This window comes from Eulemur rufifrons, chromosome 14, assembly GCF_041146395.1.
Source record: "Eulemur rufifrons isolate Redbay chromosome 14, OSU_ERuf_1, whole genome shotgun sequence".
In the NCBI taxonomy this organism is placed as follows: Eukaryota; Metazoa; Chordata; class Mammalia; order Primates; family Lemuridae; genus Eulemur; species Eulemur rufifrons.
The window spans coordinates 15,536,520-15,555,128 of record NC_090996.1 but is presented as its reverse complement, the minus strand read 5'-3'; the positions used below and the strand labels follow the sequence as shown (position 1 = coordinate 15,555,128).

The 18,609-nt window shown below is 48.8% G+C and overlaps 1 protein-coding gene across 5 annotated transcripts in view; it reads right to left on the bottom strand.

Annotated features, from left to right (window-relative positions):
• IQCE (IQ motif containing E) overlaps nt 1-18,609 on the bottom strand; it is a 57,521-nt gene that overhangs the window by 10,344 nt on the left and 28,568 nt on the right. For 4 of the 5 annotated variants that reach the window (XM_069486634.1, XM_069486635.1, XM_069486638.1 and 1 more), the window contains exons 13-19: nt 17,128-17,291; nt 15,517-15,575; nt 14,158-14,363; nt 12,361-12,465; nt 10,608-10,698; nt 5,802-5,972; nt 1,538-1,561 (exon numbers count right to left, since the gene is read on the bottom strand). In XM_069486634.1, coding sequence (XP_069342735.1) covers nt 1,538-1,561; nt 5,802-5,972; nt 10,608-10,698; nt 12,361-12,465; nt 14,158-14,363; nt 15,517-15,575; nt 17,128-17,291 — 820 coding nt within the window. The remainder of the gene's footprint in view (nt 1-1,537; nt 1,562-5,801; nt 5,973-10,607; nt 10,699-12,360; nt 12,466-14,157; nt 14,364-15,516; nt 15,576-17,127; nt 17,292-18,609) is intronic. The other variant, XM_069486636.1, reaches the window with a different exon arrangement.

Here is an 18,609-nt window from a genome sequence, read left to right as displayed (position 1 = left end):
CCATGTCCAGCACCTAAAACCAAAGCCTGTTCCATTCCGCACCGATAGTGGATTACAAGTGTATCTTACAGCAGCAGAACTGGAGACAAGGCACCATCAGACTCTTCCACCTGCCCAGGGACAGCTACATAACCGATGCTTCCTTCACTCCCTCGCTGTATGTCAAATGTAGATTTCTTGGGCCTCACAAGAATGTAACCACGTTGTCTCATCAGTCCCTCTCTCCTCCTGCCTTTTTCCTTCTCTCTGTTGCCTTTAAAACGCGGAAGTTTCCCACAAGCCACAGCTTATCTGTGGTGCGTGTTTTTCCCAGGCGCATCCTCAAAATCTTGGCTTAATGAACCTCCATTGAATGAGATTTTTGCCTCAGTCATATACCTGGGTGGACAGGAGCAACCAGAAGATGGGAAGGGAGGTCAGAGAGAGAGATCTGCAACTGTCCCTGTACACTGGTAAGGACAAGGGCGAGACCACAGGGGCAGGTGACGAAGGAGGTGGGGGTGAGACCACCTGAAAGCAGCAGGCCCAGGGACCAAGAGGCCAGCACTGAGGTGGCCACCGCAGAGCTGAGGTGCTGAGGCTGACAAGAACAGCGGCACACAGGGGACCTTCCTGAGGGGGGCGTCGTGGGCCAGCTGGGCAGTCGGCAACCTGCCGACAGAGAGCATTCACGCTGCTGTGACTCGGACATCAAGTGCCAACATTCCCTCCCTGCGACCATAGCCCGTGGGGCCGGCAGCAGGCTGACCACACGTGTTTACTGGCTGTCACGAGTTCTGAGACTGGCTGGCTGGTCTGCCCTGAGATTCAGGAGGGCGCCCAGACAATGAGGAAGGCGGAGTGAGAAGCCTGGCAATGCCCCCATTCCTAGTGACCTGCTGCCCCAGGAGGAGCCGAGAGAAGACGGGAGCTCGAGAGGCCTTCGAGATGTCAACAGAATAAAGATTTTACTTTTTAGCTCCTCACTAAATGAAGGTCATGGCTCGGAACTGCGCTGTTCACAACTGCATGAGTGCTTTGCCAGTCACATGTAGCACGTGCCAGCCTGCCGTCGGCTCTAACTTGCGCTCCAGTCTCCCCACGCCTGTCACACAGACCTGCTGCTCCTTCTCCTGCCAGTTCTGCCCGGGGTGCCCCATCCCTCCCTTCTCGTCCAGTGAGCTCTTACTCGTCCTGTGATGCCCAGCTCGCTCGTCACCCCGGCAGGGTCCCCCTGGCCTTCATATGCAGGACCAGCAGCCCCCACGGTGACCTGGTCTCAGCCCTAAACCACCTGCCACCCAGGCTGTAATGACCTGTCCACCTGTGTCAGACTGCTCGACACAGAACTGGGGGTGAGGAAGCGTGTGGGGAGGACGAGTGTGAAGCTATCCACGTGTTTACTTGCTGTCTCTGTCACTTCCGTCACCAACACTCAGTGCTGGCTCTGCTTGAGCTCATGAGAATGAGCACTGGTGCGTCTTTCAATGTCCCCTCAGTTACTCTGCTGCAACAGAAAAACAGGTATTTTGAAATTGGTGAAATAAATCTTGCTTACCTCATCCAGAACAGCTTTTCTTTTCTGAAATAAAGAAATAAAGTATGAATTAGCATGACAAGGGTGAGTTCTTCATAGTCATTTCCATTCCTTGAACTTGAGCTGCTACAAGTCAACGTGGGGCTGCGCACGCCCTGCCACCTCCTCTGTCCTCACTGACGCTGAGGGAACCACACCCGTGTGTAACGATGACGAGAGCAGGAAACATAACGAGGACGGCAACATCCCGCAGGGAGAGTCTCAGGAGGGGCACCCAGTGAACGGCACTGTCCCCAGGCAGCAGGGCGAGATGTGGCCCAACCTGTGCCACTGAGGACGTCGCTCAGCTCAATGAGAGACGGTCCTTTCTCACAATGAAAGTGATCCTGGTGCGGACGTCCTCTCCGATGGGTCCCAGAATTCAGAGGTTGGACACTGCCTGCTGGAGATGCTACAGCGGGGACCCCCACCTACGGGTCTGCATTGCTGGTTCCCAAAGTTGGACGGCCATCAGAATCACCGAGGCCTTAGGAAAAAGTTTCTCAGGCTGCAGCCGAGAGTTGCTGAACCACAGTCATCAGGGAGGGGCCCTGAGCATATGCATTTTATAGCTGCAAATGGAGCTGACGTCTCTCCAAGGTGTGACTGCTAAGATTATAAATGTGCATTTACTGGCATTCAGCGACCACAGCTAGATGACACGTACGTTCACCAGGGGATTCTCAATATCGATCAGAGTATGTGGCCATACTTGTTACAGTAAAAGGATCTGCCCCTTGAGAGATGAAGGGAAACTGAGTATAAGGACCAGCAGGATGCAAAACAGAGGCAAAGAAACAGACACTTAATGAAAGTAGCAATAAAGACCGTGGCAAAGATAGTATCAACCAGCAGGTAAGGACAGATATTGGCCAGGATTTGGGGGTCACCCACAGAAATTGGCTTCGTGAGTCACAGTGCGCTGGACACGTGCTGACTGAAGCCTACGAGGTCAAGGTACCCCCGGGGCACTGACGGTCCCTCCTCAGGTCAGCTATTTTGGGGAGGGGGGTGTACAGCAGATTGAAGGGGCTCCAGCAAGCTCACGGTCTTCCTGGAGGACGTAAGCCTCCAGCTACCCCCACCGTGAAGCCGAGAGGTGAGAGCAGACGAGAACAGGAGCACCCAGAGGACCACAGACTTCTTAAATTCCAGCACCCTGACTTCTAATCAGGTGGCCTTTCAAATGCATTAGTTCATCTTCCCAGAGGCACACACATTTGAATTTGTTTTAAAGCACAATCTTGAAATGAATATAGAAGAGATTCAGTTCCCGTGAGCCGAGAGGTCAGCCATGCTCCAGCTGCACACAGGGGACAGGGACATGGAGCCAGTGGGGGAGCGCTGAGGTGCTGGGGGCCTGTGGTGAGCAGGAGGGGTGGGGCACAGCGAGCCCTGGGTGAGGGCAGCGCTCTCACGGCACTGACTTGGGTTTTATCTCTTTAAGCAAAGGGCTGAGCAGAAGACAGGTGAGAGGAAAAGAAGTGTACAGACAGGTAAATAGCTTCAGGAAACCCAGTGGCTCAGAAACGGCGGAGTCTAGGTCTGAGGATAGGAAAGCACAGGCTGGCTTGGGCACTTTTTATATTGTCTTTTTTGATATTGAGATGTGTCTCACTATGTTGCCCGGGCTGGCCTTGAACTCCTGTACTCAGGGGATCCTCCTGCCTCAGCCTCCAGAGTTGCTGGGACTACAGGTACATGCCACCACACCTGGCTTGGCCACATTCAGGACAATATGAACAGTAAAAACAATAAGGACTGTAATTCATTTTAAAAGATTGAATAAATTAAAACTGTTTAGTCCACAGTAATGCTCCCACACCTGAAAAAGAGAAAGAGAGAGATTCACTTGCCTCCTTACTCTGAAACTAGGGTCTACTTGGTGCTTGCAGGGAAAGAGCTAAGCATTTACCTGCCTTTCCAGGAGGAGCTGGAGTCATGCCTGCCAATAAGGAGCCTGCTTTACAGAAGAGAACAGCTGCTAGGTAGAAGGACGGGATTTGAAAATAGCCGCGCTTCTGCAATTATCTGAGATCACTGCCTGAGTAAGGCTCTGTGAAGGACATTAAAGCCCACCAGGGGAAAGCCTGGGGCAGGATGCTGGCTGAGGCCACAGTCACCCTCTACAGATTGCTAGACAGTTCCCAAGGGAAAACTGTTTCTTTACAATGGCACAAGTTAGCAGCCACGACCTTAAGCAATCAAAGTTAGAAACACAAACAGGACAATCTGACCTCACTTGTGTCTGGAGGTGATGTGGTATTACACAGCCTCAATATGAGAGATACTTGCCCAAAATGTTTAACCTGAATTGAATCAAGCCTGTAGACCTTTATAGGAAATAAAAGGGACAGAGGAGCAAGTTAAATGACATCACAAGGAGACAATCAGATCCAGGATATGGAACATTCTGTAAGATACCACGCTGTTCTCTTCAAAAAGAAAATGTCTTTAACAAGAAGAAAAGGCAGGGGCTGCTGTAACCCATGCTAAGGAGACTTCAACCACAGAACACAAGGCTTTGGCTGGGTGCGCACCATCATCCAACCTGCCTGGACCCTGGCGTGAAACAGTTATAAATGGCATCTTGGAACATTTGGAGAAATGTGAATAGAAATATTGTAGATGCTGATAAAAAATTATTGTTAAATTTCCAGGTATATAATGGTATTGTGGTTACGTAGAATTATTTTCTTTTTCTTAGAAGATATACGCTGACATTTCATAATGTCTAAAATTTACTTTCAAATGGTTCTGGAAAAAAATCATATATAGAAAAGAAATAGGGCTAAATGTTAACTATGAATGAATCAGAGTGGTGGAAAGAATGAGTAGAGTTCATTGCTGAATATACTAAATTCTTTAAACTTTTCTGTACATTTTGAAAATTTTCATAATAAAAGCTAGGAAGATATGATGATTAAAAAAAAACCTCCAATGGTAGTCTGTTGCAGCTAAGATCTTTTATGTGTGTGTGTGAGCCAATTTCTATAATTTTTTTTTTTTTTTTTAGACAGGGTCTTGTTCCGTCACCCCAGGATGGAGTGCAGTGGCATCATCACAGCTCACTGTAGCCTCAAACTCCTGGGCTCAAGTGATCCTCTTGCCTCAGCCTCCCGAGTGGCTGGGACTATAGGTGCGCACCACCACGTTCAGCTAATTTCTTTGTTTGTTGTAGAGACAGAGGATCTCACTATGTTGCCCAGGCTGGTCTTGAACTCCTGCTCTCAAGCGATCCTCCCACCTTGGCCTCCCAAAGTGCTAGGACTACCAGTATGAGCAATCACACCTTGCTCTAAGATCTTATATTCAGGCAAATAGTGAACTCTACAGTTTTTATTTCTTTGGTCAACTAGGGGAAAAAAGACAGTGAAGTTTTTTATGACACTAGGTAGATCTTTTATTAGAGCATTTAGAGTATATAAAGAGAATGTCATCCTTTAGGGACTAAACCCTCAGTGGTACATGTCCCTAGACAGCCACTCCAGGAGCTTAGGGAAGGAGCCCTATTCCCCTGTCACCCCACTACACCCCCGTGCCCCAAGCAACCCGGTGAAGATGTGCAGCCCCTCATGTGCCCCTGAGCCTGGGGTATATGTGCTTAGCTCGGATGGGGGTCTTTCTGCCTGTTAGTCACGGTTGGCGTCTGCTGAGAAGCAGGTTTTCCATACTCCTACTGAGAAGGACCATTCCTCCAAGCTGCCTCCTCCCAGGGAACCCCGGAAAAGGGGCTGACGATTGTCGGTGTACATTTTCCACAGTTGTTCTCAGCAAGCAACCTAAGTACCCCGAAGCTCTCCAATCCTATGCTCAGAGCTGACAGGAGAGCATTTCCAGAACGTGGGTCAGGGTTACACCTGAATCAGTCTCTGTGTGACCCACCCAGCCTCCAGAGACACCCACTGCTGTGTCAGGTTCCAGCACAAGCCATTGCCTTGCTTCCATGTGCTCATCCTTCAAGGACTAGCTGAAAGGTGGCCCTCCCCTGAACTCTCCCGGCCCCCCGCCCTCCAGTGGGAGTCCCACCACCGGGGCTCCAGGTCTCCCTCTCCTCTCCCTCCACCAGCACTGTTCACACTGCATTATTTTTAGCTGTTTATATTGTCTTTCCTACATTTTCCTACATGTCAACAGTGCCTAGCACAGAGCCTGGCATGTCAGAGGTAAACGTGGGCTGAATGAATGTTTCTGCAGCTGGACAAGCGACTCCTGTGTGTGCCTGGGTCTCGCCAGGCAGCCTCACCTTGTGCTTGTACAACTTCCACTGGGCCTGCAGGGTCCTGGCCGCAGTGTCTCTTCTCCCGTTGGTGCAGGGCGGGTGGGACCCCAAGGGCCCCTCCTCACTTGAGTCTGCATTCGAGTCTGGCTCAGAGTGCCTGCTGCTGGGAGCGGAAGCTGGAAGTTCTTCTTGGGTCTGCAGGAAATGGAAGGAGTAAATGGAAACAAAGGGAGGCAGGGGGATGAACATCAGGGAAGGGCGTGGGATGTTACTGGGCGCGAGGGCCAGCAGAGCTTATCAGGTGAGACGAGATCATTCACGTAAAGAGCTGCACTGGAGTCATAAATTTAGATGTGTTTTTCATTTAACTCCCTAGACTCTATCTGGGAGGGAGAGAGGGTGACATTTCCTGTCAGTCGCATTTTGTTATTGCAGGAATTGTCTGTTTTTCTTGGGTTCTTTTCTGATCTTTTTACAGTTTAATACTGTATTACAAAAATGGGATTTCTGAGATTAAAGGCAATATATTCCTAGCTTGGTTTTTAAGGCAGAACGAAGCAGGAATTGCTACTGTGACCATCGAAATAACATTAATATCTACCACTTAGGGGTCGAAATTTATTATCCACAGGATACTTCTCAATAAAAATAAAAATACTGGACTATTTTTCTAACATAAAAAATACAAGCTCAGTGGAGACACAAGTTGTTGCAGAAAGCCCTCAACAGAGAGAGAGACACACAAAACTGCTCAAGTCCACACCTGGGCAAAATGCCTGGGACCTCTGGCCTGCCAAGAGACTTGAACAAAATGCATCCAGAATGGATTAGTCAGTGCATTTAGTTTTTTATTTTCTCTATTTTATGATGCATGGACATCCTGGAGCCTTGCTGCTCCTGGAGAGAATGCCCCTCCCAGGGTTGGCCAATTCCTGGAGAGTAAATGACTCGCCTTAGAGCATGACTTTCCTGTGCAACCAACGAATCTAGTGCCCACACTCAGAATCACCTGCTCCATCCAGTTTTCACATGCCAGGAGGCAAAATTCCTCTGCCCCAATCACCCAGGGCCAGGTCCTGGACAGCCAGAGACCACCCCTGCAGCCCGGAGCCCGCTGAAATGATTCCAGGCAGCCAATCCTCACCCACCCCTTCCCGTGTCTTCCCCTCACCCCTGGTGCTTCCCCTGCGGCCCCGCATGCCGGCCTGTTTCTAGGGACCCATGAGTACAAATGTCCTATGACAGTCATTTCCATGTCTGTGTGTGTTAACATCCCTGATGAAGACAAATCTGGGTACATTTTAACACAGCCGGCTTTGTCAGTTCTCTTTAGGTGTGTCACCAAGTTACTTGGTGCCAACATTCCCAATACTTAGCCTCAACAGTCCTATTCTGTAATCCTAAGAAGAGTCTCATCTCCTTCCCTCAACCCTAACACATTTTCAGACCTTTGTTCCATTAAAGCGAGATAATCTGTCAAGGTGTGGCCAGGGCCTATGTGATCAAAAAGGTAAAATCAGTGACTTAGAACATAAAGGAATCTGTATTTAAACAACTCTTGGCAGACAGCTACATTTTGATATATTTACAAACTCCTTGAGGCAACTGTTAAAAAACTGAATCTCATCACTCCATTTAGACCTACGGTTAACCATTCACATATGAATGCTGAGAACTGAGTCCCATATATAGGACAGTGGATAATACCAATTCAGCCCACTGTTCTTTTTCTTTAAAATGGAAATGTTTTTAAGCAGGAAAAAAAAAAGCTAATATTAATATATACTTATTATGAAAAATTCAGACAATATTAAAAGAAATTTTTAAAAATGCTTATAATGCCACCACACAGAAGAAGCTATATTTGACAGTCCTTTCAGACATTTTTCTAAGTATAATTTTTTTTTTTAATAAAAAGGGATCAATGCTATGTATCTTTTTTTTTGGACGGGGGAATTATTTCCATCAAACAATAGGTCACAGGCGCTCTCCGTGTCAGTACACAGAGATCTATTTTGTCTGTGCTAACACAATGGCTGTCCAGACAATATCCACTGGCCGGCACACCACCGCTGCGTGATGACTCTCGAGTCTCTGCTCTTTAGTTTGCGGTGGTCCCTCCCACTGCCAACAGGACTGCCGTGGACTTCCACGTGCTGGTGACTCTGCAGAGAGTATGGGTCATGTTCTCTGGCCCCTCTCTTTGAAAGAATGAGAAGAGAACTGGGATTCTCATTTGTTCCTGTCATTCATAGGAACACAAAATCTCAAGGTCATACAAGAAGATGCCAAAATAAAAAATAGTGAGTAAAATTGTGATACCAAGCAAAATCTCCTAAAACCTCTGTCAAGAGAAATGGAACACCTGAGTAAGGATGTCATTCCTGGAGGAAAGTACCTGTTGTCAGGAGTTTCTGCTAACATGGCCTCTCTGCCCTGTGTTAGTGGAGGACTGAAATCCCACACTACAGAAGCCGACCCAGAGAAAGCAGCAAGATCCTCAGTAAGGCCCTCAAAGAAGGGGGGACCTGGCAGCATCCGAGCTAGAGCTGAGGCAGTGAACACCCCAGAGCCCAGAGGGACAAGGGATCTTCTTCCTGATTGGATTTGTGTCCAAATAGCACCGGGGAAATCTGTGCTAAGACATCTTTTCTGTCTTCAAATCAACATGTCAATAACACAATAGGATAAACTTGTTTTTCTTTGGTTTTGAGGATCTAAAGAAAACCTGAGTAGCCAAGGAGAAAGATGAGTCTTCAACAACCAGATAAACTCCATAAACAAAGTCATTCTTTCCAATTCTGATGTATATGGAAAATATTCTCCCTAAGGGATGTATGACTTTGAGTGGCAAGTTTGAAACATATACATTTATTGATCGTTGAGCACTCTCAGAGGTCAGGGGCGCCAGGAGACAAGTCACATCACTAAGCCCTGCAACTCGAAGGTCCCCGCCAGCACTCCATGTGGGAGAGATTCTAAAAATGCCTGATAGTGACACAGAGCCTGGAGAAGAACTCAAGCCCAGCTCTCTGTCACAAAGTGCCACTGGGCAAGAATGAGGTCCCCAGGAAACCATTGCCTGGGGTCACATTCAGCTGAGCAGACAGCGTAGACATTCAGGTAAGCACAAAGTCTCGTGAAGAGTGATGGTCACGTGGAGAGTGGCCAATTCCCTGGACGCTGGGACAGTGACTCTGTGTCACCGAGAACATTACCCGAAGTGCTAGAAAAACTGCCACAGAAACACACCCACAAAAAAGGACAAAAAAAAAATACTTTACTGAGAGTAAAAAATACTTTTCTGAAGGGATCAAGATGGGCTCACATTGTCCACCCCTCACACTTGGCCAGGATTGCTGTCGGAACCAAGGTCACTGGACTATCTGTGTGGGACCCAATTAGCATGCACCACGCAAACGCTTTTTTTTTTTTTTCTGTCAGTGTTGTGGTTTGTCTCCATTTGTAACTAAAAATGTGCTAATCAGCTTTTCCAAATTCTCTAACTTTTAAAAGTACACACAGTCTCATGTGTACATGAGAGGCTGTATTAAGAATCCAGCTGAGGGAGCCAGCCCAGAGTTACAACAAAACAAGGCCCCGCACTTCCGTTCCAACTGCCAGCACGTGGTGCCTCCCGCAGCCCCGTGATGCTCCGCGCTCCCAGAGGCCAAGAAGCTCTCCTGGACACCTGCCACGGGAACGGGGAATGGTTTTCTGAAACAGAACCTCATGGCTAAAATGAGTGGTCAAGGTAAAGACCTGACATCCCGGTGGAATCCCAGGTATTAGTCAGATCTTTAACAACCAGAAAAAGGGTCACAGTAACGGGACCGTAAAGAGGCTGCTGTAATAGACTCCTTACCCACTTCTAACGTGTGCTCAGTGTGAACGTGTCCCAGACCAGCTGGTCCTATCTGTCACACATTTGCATGATGGGCGGCTGCATGACTTGCAACTGCAGCTGCAGTATTTTAACACCAAAGTTATTTGGTTTTTGTTTGAACAGGTATCAGATCACACCTGTCATCTGAAGAATCCATTTATAGGAAAACAGGATTAGTGAGGAGGCACTGCTAGCCACCGGAAGTGCAAGTGCAGGTAGCACTGGTCCAGCAGGAACCAGAGGGTGGCCTCTGCCCCTCCAGGGAGGCGGGGGGCTAGGGGACCCTCACAGCCACAGACTGCACCTTGGCTCCTTCTCACGGCATCCACATACACTGGGGAGTGGAGGGGCAGGGAAAGCCTGTCAGCCTAGAGTTACCTCTCAGCTGTCTGCAAGGCCCTCACCAAACAATCACTCAACACTGAACAACTGAGAAGCTCAGTGACAGGCAGGGGGGGACCGGGAGACTTAACCCTGCCCGGGGAGCACATGTCCTTTGAGGCCTTGTAAGAAAATATTCTGGAACTCACATTAGAGGAGAAAATGCCCATCTAGTCAGTGCAGGACCGCGTTAAGTATTCGTTCCTTCCACTCCAGGCCCTTCCCAACTCCTCCTCACCTTCCCAGTAGACAACCCTTGCCGTGCAACTAAACCTTTTGCATGTTTGAGGTTTGGGGAAGATCTTCATTCACCAGCCCAACTATCTAAGACTCAAATATTAGTTTGGGAAGTCAATTCACTGACAATCAATTAATCCAGAACTCCAGACTTCTCTCCCTATGACTTCAGTTATAGAAATCGACTGTGATGACAAAGGGAAACTGGGTTGTCAATGTCACGGTCAGAAAAACCTCTGGGTATGAAAGCAACCGGACCACCATGTATCAGTGGAAAGTCCCACCATGTCTAAACAGAGACCACACAAAATACAGCCACACCGTACCTCATGAGTAGTTTCCACGGGATCATCTTTCTCTTCTTTCCTGATTTCTTGCAGTTCTTGAAACTTGTTGATAAGTGTTTGAATTTCCTCTCTAAGGTGGAAAGGGAAAAGATGACACTTTACTTGCCCCTGTGTGATGAAGGCCATCGTACGGTAGGACGAGCAGTCTGTGTTTGGACAGACAGATGCTGCACGGCCTGCACAGGGCCGGTGAGGCCATGTCTCCCTGAGCGATGGGGGCCCTTAGCAGGGACCCGACTGCACCAAAGACCCTGCCGCAGAACAGCACTTTCTCTTGCGTCTCTCCCCAGGATGCCCTACGAGGGCAGGGCTGAGGACCCCCAGGACCCAGCACCCTTCCTTAAATGATGTAAGAACTCAAAAAGAACATTCATTGCATGAATGACAAATAAGTAGGTATCACTGGGGGTTTTAATAAATAATATGGATGGAAGGCATTATAATTTATGTCCTTATTACAGATACTGAAGCAAAGTAAAAATAACTCATCTTGCATACTTGCCCTTTCTGGTTTACTATAATTCCAGCCCTCTGACAAAATTTAGTCACATTTCTTCTGAAAATGAAATGTTCTATTCATTCCAGTAATCTGTGTCTTACTAATTATTCTCAGTGCTAAATATTTCTGCTCAGATTTCTAATCTAGTTTTTGATGCATTTAAAAAAATCGAGATAAAATTCATAACATACGCTATTTTAGTGTATAATTCAGTGGTTTTTAGTATTATCTAATTCTAGAACATTTCTTTCTTCCTTTTTCTTTTGAGACAGAGTCTATCTCTGTTGCCTGGGCTGGAGTGCTGTGGCGTCAGCTTAGCTCACTGCAACCTCAAACTCCTGGGCTCAAGTGATCCTCCTGCCTCAGCCTCCTGAGTAGCTGGGACTACAGGTGCGCACCACCATACCTGACTAATTTTTAAAATTTTTTGTAGAGATGAGGTCTCACTCTTGTTTGGGCTGGTCTGGAACTCCTGACCTCAAGCAATCCTCCTGCCTTGGCCTCCCAAAGTGCTATGATTATGGGCATGAGCCACTGAGTCTGGCCTAATTCCAGAACATTTCTGTCACCCCAAAAAGCAACTTTATACTTGTTAGTAGTCACTCCCCATTCTCCCTCCTCCAAACCCTGGCAACAGCACTCTGATTTCTGTCCTTATGGGTGTGCCTGTTCTGGACATTTCATATAAATGGAATTATACATTATGTGGCGTTTTGTGTCTGGCTTCTCTCGCTGTGCATGTTTTCAAGGTTCATCTGCACTGCAGAGTGTGTCAGGGCTCCCTTCCTTGTTATCCCTTTGCGTGGACAGACCTGCTCGTTCATGCATTCGTCAGTGGAGGGACACTGGGGTGGTTCCACCTGCTGGCTCTGTGAACAGTGCTATTACAGATGAGCGTGGGAGGCGCCCCCTCAAGAGGTAACCTGGTTTTCCTGACCGGAGCCCAGCACAGAGGTGTGAATCGCAGCTGTTCAGACACGGCGGGCGAGGGGCTGGCCGTGTGCCAAACAGGCAAACACAGGCCTAATCGTGAAGAGCTTTTTTCCAGAGTTTGGGTTTTTACTCTGAAGGTCACAGAAAACCACTGAAAGATTTTAGGGAGAGGAGTATGACCTTCATAAAAACCACTCTGGAAGTAATGCTGAGAGCAGGGGGCTGGGAGGGGCCGCACGTGGCAGCAGGAAGAGCCTGGAACGTGGGATTCTCTTCAGAACTCTGCCTCAGGTCACTTACTTCAAAGCCTCCTCTCGTTCTCGTCTCTCCTCCTTGTCTTCGGTCGCATTTGCCAGCTCCTTCTCCAAGTCAGCCTTCGTCTGCAGCAGCTGCTTCACTTCCAGCCTGAGTACACAGAACCAGGGATGTTGCAGTGTTCACTAAAGCGAAAGGTCGTCACACAGCAGGACGCTTCAGGAAAATAATGTCGCTCAACTCCCTTCCTTAGGACCGTGGACAACAGGGCAGAAGGCTCAAGAACAGTCCTTATTTCTAATCACTCAGAGCCAAGAACAGACCTGAGGGTCCTGACCTCCATTTACTGAGCACCTACTGTGTGCGAGGGACTGTCAGGTGCCAGGGACTGACGGGAGTAAAACCAGCCGAGTCCTTCCCTCTCGGGCCCCACAGTCTGAGGGGGAGACATCAGTGTAGCAGTCACACAACTCAGCACATAGCTCACGCCCACCACATGTGTGCTGGAGGTGAGTGCAGGGTCTGAGCACAGAGGGGACCTGTCCTGGCCTACACTGTGGTGCTGTCTGCACCAAGCCTGAGGACAGGGCACGCTACCCAGGCACCTCTGGCTGGACCCTCCCAGATGGGTTTTCTCAAGCCCCACGCATGGCCCAGTGGCCACAAACTCAATTTGGAGACCTCCGACTGAACCTCAGATCCACTGCTTACGGTCTGTGTCACCTAACTTTTCAAGGTCCTCCTTAATCTCCACATTAAATGAGATAAAACTCATTGAGTGTTTAGCAGAGTGCCCATCACATAGTAAGGGCTCAATAAAGGGTAGCTATTGTCACGTCACTTGATAGCTTAATGGAGAATTCCAGAAGTATTTACCTTTCAATATGACTAGCTTAATTATAAAGCCTTATCATGAAATACTAATTTTTACGAAGAAGCTATCAATGTACACACGTGCACCGTGAGACTTTGACTGCAGTGAGACATAGTGGAGTGTGGAGGAATCTGCCTCTGCTGTGAACAGAGGGTGGCAGGACTTAGCAGGCCGAGAGCACTGCAGAATCCTCAGACCTGGGGTGCACACAGGCCACCTAGGGTCTCACTGGGTACAAAGTGTGGGTCAGAGGTCCTGGGCCGGGGCCTGAGATCCTGCATTTCTAACCTGCTGCCAGGTGACACTGATGCTATTGGCTTCACAGAACACTCTGAGTAGCAAGTCACTGCAGTTCACGCAAACCGGAGTGAGAAATGTCATCTCAATCATCTCAGAAGAGGGTTGGGGTTGGCTTCCTCATGACAGAGCTAGAGAACTAAAGAAGCCACAGCAAACAGCGGGGAGGCAGGAGCCGGGCCGAATTTTAAGTGAGCTACAGATCATGAAACCAAAGAACGCACAGCAAGGCTTGGCCTTTTCAACTCTTAGGGTTGCACTGAATATTTTACAGCATTTATGTCTTATTTGATATATGGATCATAGGTCACAAACTGACTACTAAATTTTAAAACCACTCTGCTTAAGATCTAATTGACTTTGCACAAATCAATGAAAGTAAGTTCCCCTGTAACAAACAATTCGAAGATCCCTCTGGAATTCCATGTAGAGATTTAAATGGTGCTCCCGCCCACACTTATGACAACATAATATGGGCAGTTAGTGTCGTCTTTGTATCATTAAAGCTGCCTTTATTTCACAACTGAAATGTAAGGAGTTTTAGAACTGTATAAAAATATTTATGTAATAACTATTATGAGCTGAGCATTTCCCCAAATTCACAGCAGTGTAACCCTAGCAACGGTCTACATGGGGAACGGGGGCACGGCCTGGGCCCCAGGAGCACCTACTCTCTCTCCAGCAGCTGCGTCTGCAGGGCGTTCCGCTCCCCCATCAGGTTTCTCATGGCCTCTTGGAGATGCTCCTGGTCCTCCTGGTGGTCCCGGTCCCCTCGTGGCTGTCTGTGCACCGAGGAGCCCGATGCAGGACGAGCCAGCGGATTGGATTTGGCCAGGTCTGAGGCGTGTGATTTCGAGCTCTCCATCGAACTGATTTTCTGGAGGCAACACAGGCACTGGTTAGATGTCATTGCTCATTTTTACTTTCCATTTATGAAACTCAGAAAAGAGAGACAACCAAAGGGAACAGAGTCTGCTGCAGGAGCACAGGAAAAGCCTAGGTGGGCAACCGAGGTACCTGGCAGATGCCAGCCGAGACAAATCTACTGGGACAGCAACTGCCCAGCACAGCTCTCTTGGATCAGAAGAGGGAGTGTGCAGACCCCCGCTGGGGCAGGGGAGCCAAGATAAATCGGAGAAAGGAGGGCACGAGGGGAATTCAGAAGCTACCTTGCTTTGTGCTCACTCACCCTACTTCCCTGGAATGTCTGAAACTTTCAACCTTTACGTTTTCAATCGCAAATGCTATTCCAGTTTTGCCAGCAAAGTGACCTGAGCCCCCAGTGTCCCCCCGCCACCCCCAGCGCTCTCGGCTGGGACGTGCTTCCCCCCTGGACTCTGAGCCACCTCTGCGTTCTTTCATTTCCTAACAAGGTTTATTTTTCAAATACCGACTATTTATAAAAACTTAAGTTTTCTACTTGATAAATAAGTAAAATTATTTTTAAAAAACGTTTTCTCCTCTAGGTTTACTCTGCTTAGCCCAACAACAGAGACAGCTCTAACTTCATATTTAAAATACGAAGCTGTCAACACTTCCGGCCCATCCCAATAGAATCAGATTGATTCCTAGTTTGCAAATTCACATGGGGGATATAAGAAAATGTTAATTTCCCAAATTTTCTGGCTGGCAAAGTGTGATGAACAGTGTTCTGCAAATTCATATATTAGACAAGCAGCGGGGACAACAGGCTGGTGAATGACTGGCAGTGGAAAGCCCATAATATGTATGTGCCAGGCTGGGCTGCTGAAGGCTGTAGGCTCACAGGTATCCACCAAGGCCACACAAAAGCCCAAAGATGTGCGCTGCAGGCGTGTGGCTTTGCCATCCGGAAGACGAGGGCTGAGAGACACACCTTCAGGCCTTGTCTAAACCTGGGGAAGTCCACTCTGCTGCTTGCACGCTGTGCCGGCTAGTGGACAGCTGTGGTTTGCATGTTGAGTGTGACCCGTCTCGCTCTCTAAGTCTGTGCCCCCGCTGCACAGGACACGCTGCCCTGAATGGCAGGGTGCTGCTGAGATGCCACCCACCTTTTCCAGCTCTGAAATGCGCCTCAGCAGCCTGGGCTTGCTCCACTCCACGTAACCTGCTGGAATTGACAGGTTTTGGAAGGACCGTCCCAACGGGCACTTAAGCCCCAACCACCCATCTCAGGCAGGGCCTGATGGCTTCCTGCCCACAGGCCAGAGCAGCTTTAGAGCTGAATCACAAGACCTGCCCAGGCAAATTCTTGCCTTCCAAAGGGTTCCCTCAACACGGTGACTTCTCTCTACCTTTGCTGTAAAGAGTTCTCAGTACTAACGGTCCCCAAGTGTCTTAGTGACATTCTTTCCTGATCCTGCCCCAGTGAGGCTTTGACCTCACCAGTCCATTAAGGCAGTTCTTATCAAGGTCACCAGTGACTTCACTTTGCCAAATCCAAAGCTCAGAGCTCAGCCCTCACGTTCCCACGGCACGGCTGCCTGCCTGCCTTCCTTCGCTGTGTCCAGGCTTCCACATGCCTGGCTCTCCCGGCCCCCTCAGTGCTGCTCCTCCCTCTGCTGTGCGGGTTCACCTCCACCTTTACGCACCCCGCCCCTCCCCTGTCCTCACATGCACTTGCCGGGTGGCCCCACTGGGCTCGCCCATGCGCTGCGAGCTGCATGCTCGCCCAGGCCTCTGCCCGGAACCCCAGACACATCCACTGCTGGGCCTGTGTCCCACCCCCCAGACCCCACTGTCCCCTCTCCCACACCTGCTCCTCTGCCTTCCCCGCCTCAGGGAACAGCAGCGCTGTCATTTCAGTTGCTCAGATAAACCCCCCTGGAGCCCGACTCGTCCCTCTCTCATAGGCTATACCCAACTTCCGAGTCTCCCGTAAGCCACACCGTCAAAGTGCACCCAGAACCCAACCCCTCTCACCACTTCTGCTACCACGCTGGCCCAGCCAGCAGACCCCTCACTAGGCCAAGGGCAGAGGCCTCTGCCTGCCAACATCCCCCTTCTGCACACGGTCACTTCCAGCACAGAAGCCAGGGTCCTTGGGAAGCAGAGCAGGCTCCTGAGTCCATTCCATGACTGTCCCACGGCACCTGCCCTAATGGGCCTTCAGGCTGCTACGCTCCACCGGTCTCCATCACCAGCCGCTCTCCCAGCACCCAGGGCCTGTGTGCTCACTGCCCCCCACCTGGGCACTGCCCCCAGCTGCCTGCATGGCTGGCCCTCACCCCTTCCAGGTCGTGCTCAGCAGTTACTGTCTTGGTCGGGCCTTCCTGGTGACCCTGTCTGTGTGCAGCCGCACACTACTGCCCCCAGCCCCCAAACCTGCCGTCTCCCTCCCCTCCTCCACCTTTCTCCACGGCACCCATTACCACCTGACATGGATTCGACTTGGTGACTCTTCCCTGCACCACAGCATCTCCATGAGGGATGTCTACATGCTTTCCTTCACCCCTCTAACACTGGGGCCTGGACGTCGCGTGGCACGCACTAGGGTCCTTATAGCTGAAGGGAGGAGGGGCTGCTCACACAGCATGTGTCAGGCCAGGGTCTGCCCTGCGTCAGGACTCCCTGTGGCAGCCACCCTGTGTCTTCCCTCATACAACAAGAGACGTGACCTATCTCCTCACATGTCCCTCCTCGAGTGGCGCTGGGGAAGGTACCCTTTATCTTGGAGACGGTGGGAGAGTTGCTCAGCACACGGTCCAGGTCTTCCTTCAGGCTCTGGTTCTCCTCCGTCAGCTCCTGGACACTCCGAGACAAGCTCAGGAGAGCACTGCTCATCTTCTTCTGCCTCTTCGCACCCATCTTCTTCTCCCCCGCAGGCCTAGGGACCGCCAAATCAAGGGTCTAAGGTTTGAATTTCTAAACTGGCTCAATAAATGTTTTCAACGAGGGGCAGGCAAATCAAAGTTTGTTTCTGCCTGGTCTGTGAGATCAGCGTGGTTTCTGAAGGTGAATATTTGCGACCAAATAAGTAACAATAACCTTGAACCTCATATGAGCAAAATGTTAACCCCTAAGATAGAATTCCATTCTTATCGTCAGTAAACCTATATAACAAAATATTGTATTCAATTACTAGCATTATAGTTTAACTGTCATCACTTAAAATTCTGTGGAAACCTATTTTCTCTCGTTACATTAAGTAGCTATACAATAGCTTTGATTTCGATTCTTATCCCACAAAGTCTAAAATATAGTCGATCCTCATTATTTGTAGAGTCCATATTTCCAAATTTGCTTACTAGCTAAAATTGATCTGCAACCTCAAAATCAATAGTCATGGGGCTTTCGTGGGAATTCACGCACATGCACAAAGGGATGAAAACATGAGAGTCGCTGACTTGCATGTTCCCAGCTGAGGCTGAATGAGGAGATGCTCATACTGCGAACAAGTGTCCTTTTTGCAGTCTACTTAGTGCCACGTCTTTTACATTTTGGCTTTTTATTGGTGACTTTGCCGTTTAATACAGCCTGGAACCACAGTGCTGAGTCTGGCTAGCACCTCTTAGCTCTGGAAGGCTGTGATGTGCTTTACAGAAAACATACGCGTGTTAGACAAGCTTCATCTAGGCAGGAATTATAGAGCTGCCATGAGTTCAACGTTAAGGAAGCCACAGAATATGATAAATAAGGTGTCTTTAAACAGAAACACAAATAAAACAGGTTATGTATTTATCAGTTGATAAAATGTTGTGACTAGAGGCTCAAAAGAAGTGAACCCTGTAATTCCCCTAGGTGCACTGGTTTAGTGTCGCTAATTTGACGTTCATGGACACTTTACAGACTATCACTGTGGGGAATAACGAGAATCAGCTATATTTATTGTCTGACCCTTTACAGAAAGTTTTCCAACCACTGTTTTAAACCACTATGGATAAAAAAAGAGAGAGAGAGAGAGAGAGAGAGAACCATGCCTGGCACAGTGTAAACACTTCATAAGTGTTAGAAGTTTATTGCAGAGGCCAGTGACCTGGCCCAATGTATAAGGGATCACCCTTCCAGAATTTGCTGAAAGCCTTAGTATCACAACATTTGGAAAAGGAATATGGGAAATCTAAAAAATAAGGAGAACCTTGATATCTCTCCTAGTAAACTTATTTGGGAAAACTTTAAGTGACAAAATAAATTCATATTTGTAG